The following is an 11779-nucleotide window of genomic DNA, read 5'->3' on the forward strand; positions in this document are numbered from 1 at the left end:
AATATAGACCAAAGAACAAGATAGAGAGCCCCGAGATAAATCCGTGCACCTATGGGTACCTTATTTTTGACAAAGGAGGCAAGAATATACAATTGGGCAAAGATAACCTCTTCAATAAGTGGTGCTGTGAAAACTGGATAGCTACATGTAAAAGAATGAAATTAGAACACTTCCTAACAACATACACAAAGATAAACTCAAAATGGATTAAAGACCTAAATGTAAGACCAGAAACTATAAAACTCTTAGAGGAAAACATAGTCAGAACACTCATAGGCAAAACATAGCAGAAACATTGACATAAATCAAAGCAAGATCCTTTATGACCCATCTCCTAGGGTAATGGAAATAAAAGAAAAAAGTGGGATCTAATTAGGCTTAAAAGCTTTTGCACAGCAAAGGAAACTATAAACAAGGTGAAAAGGCAACCCTCAGAGTGGGAGAAAATAATAGCAAATGAAACAACTGACAATGGATTATTCTCCAAAATATACAAGCAGCTCATACAAGTCAATACCAGAAAAACAAAAAACCCAATCAAAACAAGGGGGAAAGACCTAAACAGAAATTTCTCCAAAGAAGACATACAAATGGCTAACAAACACATGAAAAGATGCTCAACATCACACATTATTAGGGAACTTCGTATCAAAACTACAATGAGATATCACCTCACTCCAGTCAGAATGGCCATCATCAAAAAGTCTACAAACAATAAATGCTGGAGAAGGTGTGGAAAGAAGGGAACCCTCTTGCACTGTAGACTGATACAGCCACTATGGAAAACAGTATGGAGATTTCTTTAAAAAACTAGAAAACATAAAACATAAAACCTATGGCTCAGCAATCCCACTCCTAGGCATATATATACCCCTGAGGAAACCAAAACCAAAAAAGATACATGAACCCCAATGCTCATTGCAGCACTATTTACAATAGCTAAAACGTGGAAGCAACCTAGATGTCCATCAACAGATGAATGGATAAAGAAATTTTATAAAGTTGTACCACAACTTCTTTATATATATATATATATATATACACACACACACACACACACACAATGGAATATTACTCAGCCATAAAAAAGAATTCATTTAAGTCAGTTCTAATAGGTAGATGAAACTAGATCTTATTTATACACAGGGAACTAAGTCAGAAAGAGAAAGATAAATATTGTACACTAACACATATATATGGAATCTAAAAAGATGGTATTGATGAATTTATATGCAGGGCAGCAGTGGAGAGACAGACATAGAGAACAGACTTATGGACACAGTGTAGGGGGCACGTGGAAGGAGAGAGTGAGATGTATGGAGAGAGTAACATGGAAATACATACGCTATGCTATGCTAAGTCACTTCAGTCGTGTCCGACTCTGTGCAACCCCATAGACGGCAGCCCACCAGGCTCCCCCGTCCCTGGGATTCTCCAGGCAAGAACACTGGAGTGGGTTGCCATTTCCTTCTCCAATGCATGAAAGTGAAAAGTGAAAGTGAATTTGCTCAGTCGTGTCTGACTCTTAGCGACCCCATGGACTGCAGCCTAACAGGCTCCTCCGTCCATGGGATTTTCCAAGCAAGAGTACTGGAGTGGGGTGCCATTGCCTTCTCCAACATATGCTAACATATGCAAAATAGATAGCCAATGGGAATTTGCTGAATGACTCAGGGAACTCAAACAGGGGCTGTGTAACCTAGAGGGGTGGGATGGGGAGAGAGACAGGAGGGAGGTTCAAGAGAGAGGGGACTTATGGATAACTATGGCTGATTCATGCTGATATTTGGCAGAAAGCAACAATTCTGTAAAACAATTATTCTTCAATTAAAAAATAAATTTAAAAAATACCACACACACACACACACACAAAAGACCTAAATGTTAGACTAGGCACTATAAAACTCCTAGAAGAAAACAGGCAGAACACTCTCTGATATAAATCACAGCAATATCTTTTTCAATCCATCTCCCAAAATAATGGAAACAAAACCAAAAATAAACAAATGGGACTAACTTAAATTCAAAAGCTTCTGCACAGCAAAGGAAACAATAAGCAAAACAAAAAGACAAACCACAGATTAGGAGAAAATATTTGCCAGTGATGTGACCAACAAGGGATTAGTCTTCAATATTTACAAACAACTCATAATGCTTAACAGCATCAAAACTAGCAATCCAATCAAAAAATGGGCAGAAGACCTGAATAGACATTTCTCCAAACAAGACACATTGATGGCCAAGAGACATATGAAAAGATGTTCAACATTGCTAAGTATTCAGTTCAGTTCAGTTCAGTCGCTCAGTCATGTCCGACTCTCTGCAACCCCATGAATCACAGCACGCCAGGCCTCCCTGTCCATCACCAACTCCCGGAGTTCACTCAGACTCACGTCCATCAGGTCAGGGATACCATCCAGCCATCTCATCCTCTGTCGTCCCCATCTCCTCCTGCCCCCAATCCCTCCCAGCATCAGAGTCTTTTCCAATGAGTCAACTCTTCACATGAGGTGGCCAAAGTACTGGAGTTTCAGCTTCAGCATTATTCCCTCCAAAGAAATCCCAGGGCTGATCTCCTGTAAATCAAAACTACAATGAGATATCACTTCACACCAGCTAGAACAGCTATCATCAAAAAAAAATCCACAAACAATAAATGCTGGAGAGAGTGTGGAGAGAAAGGAACCCTCCTACACTGTTGTTTTGAATGTAAATTGGTACAGCCACTATGGAGAACAGTATGAAATTCCTTTGGTTCAGTTCAGTTCAGTTTAGTTGCTCAGTCATGTCTGACTCTTTGCGACCCCATGGACTGCAGCATGCCAGGCCTCCCTGTCCATCACCAACTCCTGGAGTTTACCCAAACTCATGTCCATTGAGTCAGTGATGCCATCCAACCATCTCATTCTCTGTCATCCCCTTCTCCTCCTGCCTTCAATCTTTCCTAACATCAGGGTCTTTTCAAATGAGTCAGCTCTTCGCATCAGGTGGCCAAAGTCTTGGAGTTTCAGCTTCAGCATCAGTCCTTCCAATGAATATTCAATTCCTTTAGGATTGATTGGTTTGATCTCCTAGCAGTCCAAGAGACTCTCAAGAGTCTTCTCCAACACCACAGTTCAAAAGCATCAAATCTTTGGCACTCAGCTTCCTTTATAGTCCAACTCTCATATCCATACATGACTACTGGAAAAACCATAGCCTTGACTAGATGGACCTTTGTTGGCAAAGTAGTGTCTGTTTTTTAATATGCCTTCTAGGTTGGTCATAACTTTCCTGCCAAGGAGTAAGCATCTTTTAATTTCATGGCTTCAGTCACCATCTGCAGTGATTTTGGGGCCCCCCAAAAAATAAAGTCCGCCACTGTTTCCACTGTTTACCCATCTCTTTGCCATGAAGTGATGGGACCAGATGCCATGATCTTCGTTTTTTGAATGTCGAGTTTTAAGCCAGCTTAAATGTTGTGTATTTATTTCTCTGTGCCTATTTCTATATATCAGGTAAGTTGATTACAAGTTCTGACCTTGGAGAAGTGGCTTTATGTTGGAGCTGTCTGGCGGGACCCAGCAGCACACTCCTGTCTGGTCAGCAGAGCTATATGCTCTAAGGGTGCCCCTGTGTGTGCTCTGTGTGCCCTTCCGTTGTGGTGGACCTGACTACTGTGGGCACGCCTGTCGGTGAGGCTCCCAGCCCAGTTCACTGCCAGGCCTGCCTTGTGTGGTGACTGTTGGCCACTGGTGCACAGGGATAGGTTCTAGGGCATGTGGCTATGGGCCAGTGAGGGCTCTGGGGCTGATATCAGCCCACTGGCGTGTGGGTAAGTGCCCAGACCTGATAGGCTATAGGAGAACTCCAAAATGACATTTGCCAAAACCAATGTCCTCAATGTAGAATGAACTCCCTAAAATGGCTGCCACCAGTATTTTCATCCCAGAGGTGGTCCCAATTGCCTCCTGCCTCTCCAGGAAACTCTTCAAGGTCAGCAGGTAGGTCTGATTCAGGCTCTCTTAGGAACAGAATCTCTGTTTCCTACGATCTTCTGGCACTCCTGTGTATAAGCCCTGGTGGCTTTCAAAGTCAGAGAGTCTTGGGTGTTGTCTTCCCAGTCCAGGACCCACCAGGAACCCAGCGTGGGGCTCAGGCCTCTTGTTCCTTGGGGAGGAACTGTGCAATTGTGATTATCTTTCTGTTTGTGGTTTACCTTCCCAAGGGTATGGATCTTCACTACATTGCATCTCTATTCCTCCTACCCATCTCATTGTGATTCCTTCTTTATATCTTTAGTTGTAGAAAATCTTTTCTGCTAGTCTTCAGCTTCTCCCATATATAGTTGCTTTGTAACTAGTTGTAATTCTGGTGTGCCCATGTGAGGGGATGAACTCACTGCCTTCCTATTCTACTATGTTGGCCACACATCTTCTAGGTCATTCTTTCTCTTAAGATGTCTTGGGAATGAAAAGGAGTGGGTTGTATCACCCTATATTCATAAAGCCATTTTATGAATATTCCCTTTAAACATCTGACAGTCCCTTGATGCAGCTATCCAAATCCTACCCATTCTCTTTCCTTCCCCCAGAGTCTTCAAGTCTAGCAGCCTACTCTGACTCATGGCCCTTTTCCTTCTGCTGCTTTCTCCCCATTCCGGGATCTCTTCCTCCTGAACACCTGTTGCTCATTAATCTGGTCTCCCTTGGCTTCTCCAGCCATTGCCTAGAAGTATGATATGATATTCTCAAACATGAATGCACATGAGAATAATCAGCAGGGCTTCTCAAACACTGAATTCTGAGTTCCACATTCAAAGTTTCTGATTCAGTTAGATTGGAATGCAGTCTGAGGACTTTTGCATTCCTGACAACTTCTCAAGTGATATTTATGTTCCTGGTCCTGGGGCCACTCTCTGGGAATCACTGATATAACCAAAGTCCTTTGGTACCACATATAAGTGGTCCTTCCTCCACCTTGAAAGGTGTTACTATATCATTAGTTACTTTATATCACATATCACACTGTGCATAGCAAGTGGGCAGGATAAGAGAGAAAATAACCATTATAAAGGGAAGACGTGCTGCTAGTCTTACCTGTCTCACTCTCTTGCCAGGTGGTTAAGATGATGATCGTTGTTGTATGTACCTTTGCCATCTGCTGGTTGCCCTTCCACATCTTCTTCCTCTTGCCTTACATCAACCCTGATCTCTACCTGGAGAAGTTTATTCAGCAGGTTTACCTGGCCATCATGTGGCTGGCCATGAGCTCTACCATGTACAACCCCATTATCTACTGCTGTCTCAATGACAGGTAAGACCCTCATCCCCCATACTCTCTCCAGGACAAGAACCTAATAATCCCTCTGTTGAATCCCTGCTGACTGAACCATGTGATGATTAGTTTTCTATAGTCTGCACCACTCACTCCTCTCTCACAGCTGGCTCTGCTCAATTAGGTTGGCTGCTTGGGGACTACAAAGACAAATGGTCTTGTCACCATGCAGGAATAGGAGCCATGAGAAGACCGTTTTTCCTTTCCAAGGGGAGCCAGAAACACATACCGGTATTTCAAATCTTCAGACTTTTAAGCACTAGTTACCTCAGCATTGGAGGGTCGGGTGCAGGGCAGATAAAAACTCTCTGTGATTAATACACGTAAATCAGGTTGCCAGCTGGATCAAGTTAATAAATTTGTTCAATCTGCTCTAAGGATCCCATTCACAGAGAGTTGTGCATGCAGAAAGAGACAAAGAATCAGTGAGAGAGTCAGAGAATGAATGAGTCAGAGAATGAGAGAGAACAAGAGAGAGAGAGATTGATGCCATTCGAATGTTATCCACCACATGGCATTTTTTCCCCTTCTCTGGTCTCTCATTTTCCTCTTCCCAGCCCATCTGGGCAGGGACTTCCCTGGCAGTCCAGTGGTCAAGACCTCACTTTCCAATGCAGCAGGGGTGGGGCAGGTTCAATTCCAGGTCGGGGAGCTAAGATCCTACATGCCTCGCAGTCGGAAAACCAAAACAAAATCAATATTGTAACAAATTCAATAGACTTTAAAAATTGTCCACATGAAAAAAAAATCTTAAAAAAATTTTTTTAGGTAGCTTTGTCCAGTTTCTTCCAGCACTTCTAGCAGGACAGGGTAAGCAAAAGGAAGTCAGGGCCTCAAAGGCCTGATCCTGCCTTTGTTTGGCCACAGGGGCCAGGAGAGCCTCCCCTGAAGTGGAAGCCAACTTCAGACAAGTAAGAAAAGAAAGAACCCTCAGGAATGGTGATCAGCAATAAGGATGCTACCACAGAGTGCAGAGTCTGCAAAAGGGAGAGCTGTGGGAAGCTGCGGTGGCATTCGGTTATCTGGAGCACCGCTGCAGCCTCTGTGTGAAGAGGGGAGGCAGGAGAAGGAGGGGGAGGGATAAAAGATTTCTCACATTTATAGCCAACAGTTATCAGCCTATAAGGAGCCTCCCATGAATGAGACACTCAGGGGCTATGACTTTGAAGACAGATAGTCCCTGGGACTTGTCCAAATGGTCTTTGTTTAACTCACCGATGTATCTTTCTTCTAAGAGCCTCACAACCTGCCTAAACATTTCTAGGTTAAATCTCTCAGCACATCTTTTAAGTAAAAGCTGATTCTTCCTGCTCAAAACACAGGGAAACGGAGGCACACTGAAGGGACACGATTGGTAGAAAGTCAGTGGGCTACTTGAGGGACAGGACTGGGTCTTGACACTGTATTGTACACGTAATGAACACTTGGTGAATGTTTTTACTGATGCTGAACTGACCCAGAGCCGGTGGAGGCAGCATATTTTAACTGCCACCCTCAGTACAGACTTGCATTTCACATGAACTTGGGTTCTAATCCTGGAGTTGACCTTGATGACTGGCCTTTGAATCTTTTTCCCTTAGCATCTCCAGTTATCAATTAATTAAAAAAAAATAAGAAGACAGAGTCTCATTTGGGTATACCCTCATATTAAACAGCTTCTGCAATGGTGGGAACACTCCTGATAGCAGGCCATACTCAAGCTTTACTTGTCCATCCACTCTCTTTCCAGGTTCCGTCTGGGCTTCAAGCATGCCTTTCGGTGCTGCCCTTTCATCAGTACTGGTGACCATGAAGGGTTTGAAATGAAATCCACTAGGTATCTCCAGACCCAAGGCAGCATCTATAAAGTCAGCCGCCTGGAGACCACTGTCTCCACAGTGGTGGGGGCCCATGACGAAGACCTGGAGGAAGGCCCCAAGGCCGTGCCCTCATCCCTGGACCAGATCTCCAATGACCCCTCTCACAGCGACTCTAAGACCACAATGGAGAGCTTCAGCTTCTACTCCAACATGCTCTCCTAGACCACGGGGCTTTCAGCAGGCACGGCCACCTCTATCTTTGTCTTGCTTCATTTCATGCATGGATAAATCTTTGGTATAAAATCCATAAGAAACACCCTTGGGGCTTGTGAAAGGTTGAGAATAGTTTGAGTAAAACATTCCATTCTGGAGTTAAAAACCTACATTCTTCTATATCTTTGTCACACACACATTGCGTGACCCAAAAAAAAATCATTGACTTCTCTGAGCCTGTACAATGAGAAGGTTAAACTTGATTTTCTCTACAATCCATTCCAAGATTCTAGAATTAATTTCAATTGCATGTGCTCATTTCAGGGTGATGCCTGCAGTGCAGAAACAAATCAAACTGATCTGAAGTAAGACCCTGTCTTACTTCAATAAAGATGTTCTCAGTCTTGCTTAGATTATTTTCCTTTAGCTGGTGGCTCACACTGCATCAGCCTCTGCTTGATAATGTAAACAAAAGGAGAAACCAGCTAAAATCTGAATGAAAGATTTAACCTTCTCTTCTAAGCACCAATGAAAATAAGGTGTACTTCTGAAGCCCCTTTTGGCATCTCAGTAAATCAATGTATCATGGGATTGGGATTGAGAGTTTCAAATTCATCTGTATTATCTCCTGAGCCACCAATGCAAACAGAATATGTCCACTGACACTAGTTAATGTCTGTTATGAACCAAGACTCAGGAGAACTGTGCAACACTTAATCTGATCCTCTCTTTCCTTATTTGTAAAACTAAGAAGCTGAATGACATCATCTACGTGTCCCTTCAAATTTTAACATTCATCGGTTCAATGATCGTATGTGTTTTTTTGTTTGTTTAACCAAAAACGGAATAATAGGAGCAGTAAGTCTAGTGACTTAATGCCTAGCTCTTTGAGATGTAGCAACTGCTAAGACCATGTATCAATATCCACATATGACATTCTCTGATTTGTCCTGGAACTGTGAGTACTTTCCTTCTCCTGAAAGATTTTTGCCTTTGACAGAGCAGAGGACTTTGTGTCAAGACTTGTATCTCTCTATCAGGCCTTAGCAGGCTAGGTCTCACAGCTAGAGAATACCACTGGGAAAGACAAACACGTGGGCTCCCTGCTCTGGCCTTTTGGTTATCTTAAGGCAGGGGACTCATGCAGATTTTTCTTTATACTAGCATTAGGCATGTGCTGAGATGCTCAATGACTGAGGAGGCTGTGCCCTGCAACCACATTTGAGGGAAGAGGCCACCTTACATCTCTCTTTAGACTCTGAATCTCCCCTTCCTGCCACTGGCTTTGCTGACCTCCTGCCTAAAAGAGGTAGAATGATCAATAAACCCTAAAGAAGAAGAGTCGGTCAACAAAGAGTCATGAACCAGGAGAACTTCATGTCCTAACACAGTTTTGGGGTTACAGCAGGTGAGCATGCAATTTCTTTCTGTCTCCAGATCTGTGCTTTGACCAGATGTGGCTGAAAGCAGAGACAACATGTAACCATATAAATGCCTTCCTCATGGTTTGAAGAATGCATGCACAAGTCCTGCATCCATCGTGTTGAAGAACAGTGGTGCACATCAGGTTTACAGCCCTTACCAGCTGTGCTGGCCCTAGCCCTGCTAGGGCATTGGCAGGCCAGAAAGAAGCTGTATAGCAATAGTAGAAGCCAGAAGGACCTGACAGCCACGTTCGCCAAAGCAGAACAAGGAGGATTAAACTAAGGAAACCAGCTCAGTGTAAACATGTGGATGGAAAACTTAATTTAGGGGCAACAAAAGTCAGTGCCCAAAACATTTTAGTCATACTTCTAATAAAGAATCAGGCCATGTATGGATTATTCACGTCAGAGGGATGTAAAGAACTGGCATGATTATGAGATGTACCCAAGAAGAAAATGCTAAGGAGTAGGGGGACTTTCTCTCTATGGAAGAGGTTAGAGTTGAATTTAACAAGGACTGTTGAACACTTGATCTGGACTTGGCCCTGAGCTGGGGGCACACAGCTTCTTCTGTTCTTGAGAAAACCTATCAGTCAGGCCATTGCTAACTCACCAGTCTTAGTTGATCTAGGCTGCCCAGCAGGCATGGAGGCAGTTGAGAAGCAGATTCTCCACAGGATTCTAAAGACCCACACTCAGTAATGGGGTCAAAGTCAAAGACCTTTAGATAGCCTTTTGCAATGGAAGTTCTTTGAGATAATTCCAAAGAGAGCATCAGCCAATCTAGAGGAACTGAAGGGATGTGGTTGGACAGCATCATCACTGCACATTGTAGGAGGGGGCAGTGTCAAATATGGCAGAACGTTTCCTCTGAGAGAGAGAGAGCCCATCAAGCCTTCCCCTGCCCCACCCTCCAACACCCACTTACCTGATAAAAGTGCTGTCTTCTCCCCTGTGAGGAACACCATGATTTGTACTGTGCGTGGGTCTCACTCTTGTAGAAATGTGTCACCCTGTGTTTATCTCCTAAGTGGTTTTCCTTGATATTCTGTTCAGTAGGGATAAAATAGAAGGCATCATTGGGCCATCTTTGTTATGTTACTTCCAAAATGTGGGATCCAGTTGCTGTCAGTGAGCTATTTATACTGTGCCAATTCCTCCTTGTTCTTTCACAGACAGAAATTGATGTATATCATAGACACACAGTAGGACCATTGCAACTGAGGGATGGGGAGGAAGACTAAATGGGAAGAACTAAAAGACAAGAGTTCTTATCTTCCTTACCTCCCACTAAAGCGCTAAGACATAGTGGAATTTCCTTTTTCTCGGAAAGACTAGGTGGAACCCTAGGAAAAGGGGACTTGGGAGCTAAACTTATTGACCTGGCTTTCAGGAAGAATCATGTAAGCAAAGACAGGTAGTTCTTAAGGTTTCTATACTTTCCAACCTGGGATCCTGGAAAAATCTCCATACAGAAATAAAGTATGTTTTTGACTACTTCTTGCCTCTGTCTCATCTCTACGAAAACTAAGCACCCTATAAGATACTGAATGGGGTGGTACAATGAACCCTAACAAATGGCACAGACAAAAGAACGGAGCCCAACGCCCAGCAAACTCCTACCTTTGTGACAAAATGGGTTGGCAAGATGTGAGAACGATTTCTGGGTGGGGATCTGGGAAGGCAGTATGGGATTGTGTGAAGTGACCAACAGAGTCGCCTATGAGTAGAATTGTGTCAGTTCAGGTCCTCCCAGAAGCAGACACCAGGACAGAGTTAGAAGTGCAAGAGACTCATTGAGGGAACACTTGGGAAAGATAAGGGGTGAGGAGGACAGGTTGTGGGGGGCCTTGAGACTCTGTGGAAATCTGATGCCTGTGAAAAAGTTGGAGGGAGATTGAGCAGGAGGAGCTTCCATATGAGGTACAGCCCTGGGAAAGCCTCAGCTGGCCCACCAGCTTGCATGCAAAGGGGGCCCCCACACTAGCAGAAATGGCCAGGCCTCGAACCCCCAACAGACTCTCACTGACTGGGAGCTATTGGGGAGAGAGTAGTCTGGGCTTGAACACTGTGGCGGGTCCTGAAGGTACTGCAGCTAGAGGCAGGCAGCTGACTACACTCCCACGGCCAGCTCTCTCCTGAAGAGAGATCTGTGCCGTCACTCCCACAGCCACCACCAGAGCTTTGGTCCAGCCCTCTGTGTTTGAAAACATGTCAGGAAGCCCTTGGCAGTATTAGAAACATCAGTGGTTAATCTCTGTGAGCCCTGGCAACCTGGAAGAGAGCCCAGGAAGCAGGGGCCACCCTGTACTGCCTCATCCCTCAGGCACGCCCCCTCAAAAGAGTGATGAGCAGCTGGTGAAGGCATGCAATGAGACTGTAAGGCTTTAAGAGGGTGAATTTTGAGGAAAATCTAGATACCTATGCAACATGGTGAGTATCAGAAACAAATAATAAGGATGTTCATGTTAAAACTAAGATGACTTAAATTGAGACGCCTGGATAAGCTTCAAGGAATCCACAAATTCCCTTCAAGTTCCCCACAAATCATATGTAAAACATTGTGTGTGTGTGTGTGTGTGTGTGTGTGTGTGTAATAAAGGGTGCAAAACCTGAATCGCCTCAGAAGAAATCATTCTCACTCTTCTCTCCAGAGAAAGAGAGAAAATAAACTGTTTACAAGAGAGGGAACAGGAGCCCCGAGGCCTTCAGAACACAGTGAGAGGTAGGAGAGCCCCGGGAGAATCAGAATGGCTGCCAGGAAGCTTCAAACAACTTTGGAACAAAACCATAATTCACTTCAGGCACCCAGATGAGTTAAAGTTGTAGAACATCTTTAAAGATGTTTGTAACAGTAAAAGCACCCAATTCAGGATTAAGGGCTGGGCTTACTCTTCATTGGAGAGATGAATATTTGTTAGCTGAAGAAAATACTAAGCTTAATTATAGGTCAAGAAATAATATCAGCTGTGGAGTATGGACATTCTTGCAGAAATTCAAAGACATTTTCATTTAGTCCTGTGTAGG

General features: G+C 43.8%; 1 protein-coding gene across 1 annotated transcript in view; it reads left to right on the forward strand.

The window, feature by feature from the left end:
- Positions 1–7665, forward strand: part of TACR1 (tachykinin receptor 1) — a 178560-nt gene extending 170895 nt beyond the window's left edge. Inside the window, exons 4-5 of the mRNA XM_055539540.1 lie at positions 5099–5295; positions 7046–7665. Of these exons, the coding sequence (XP_055395515.1) occupies positions 5099–5295; positions 7046–7337 (489 nt within the window). The 3' untranslated portion in view covers positions 7338–7665. The remainder of the gene's footprint in view (positions 1–5098; positions 5296–7045) is intronic.
- Positions 7666–11779: the final 4114 nt, after the last annotated feature.

Source organism: Bubalus kerabau, chromosome 11 (assembly GCF_029407905.1).
Source record: "Bubalus kerabau isolate K-KA32 ecotype Philippines breed swamp buffalo chromosome 11, PCC_UOA_SB_1v2, whole genome shotgun sequence".
Lineage (NCBI taxonomy): Eukaryota > Metazoa > Chordata > Mammalia > Artiodactyla > Bovidae > Bubalus > Bubalus kerabau.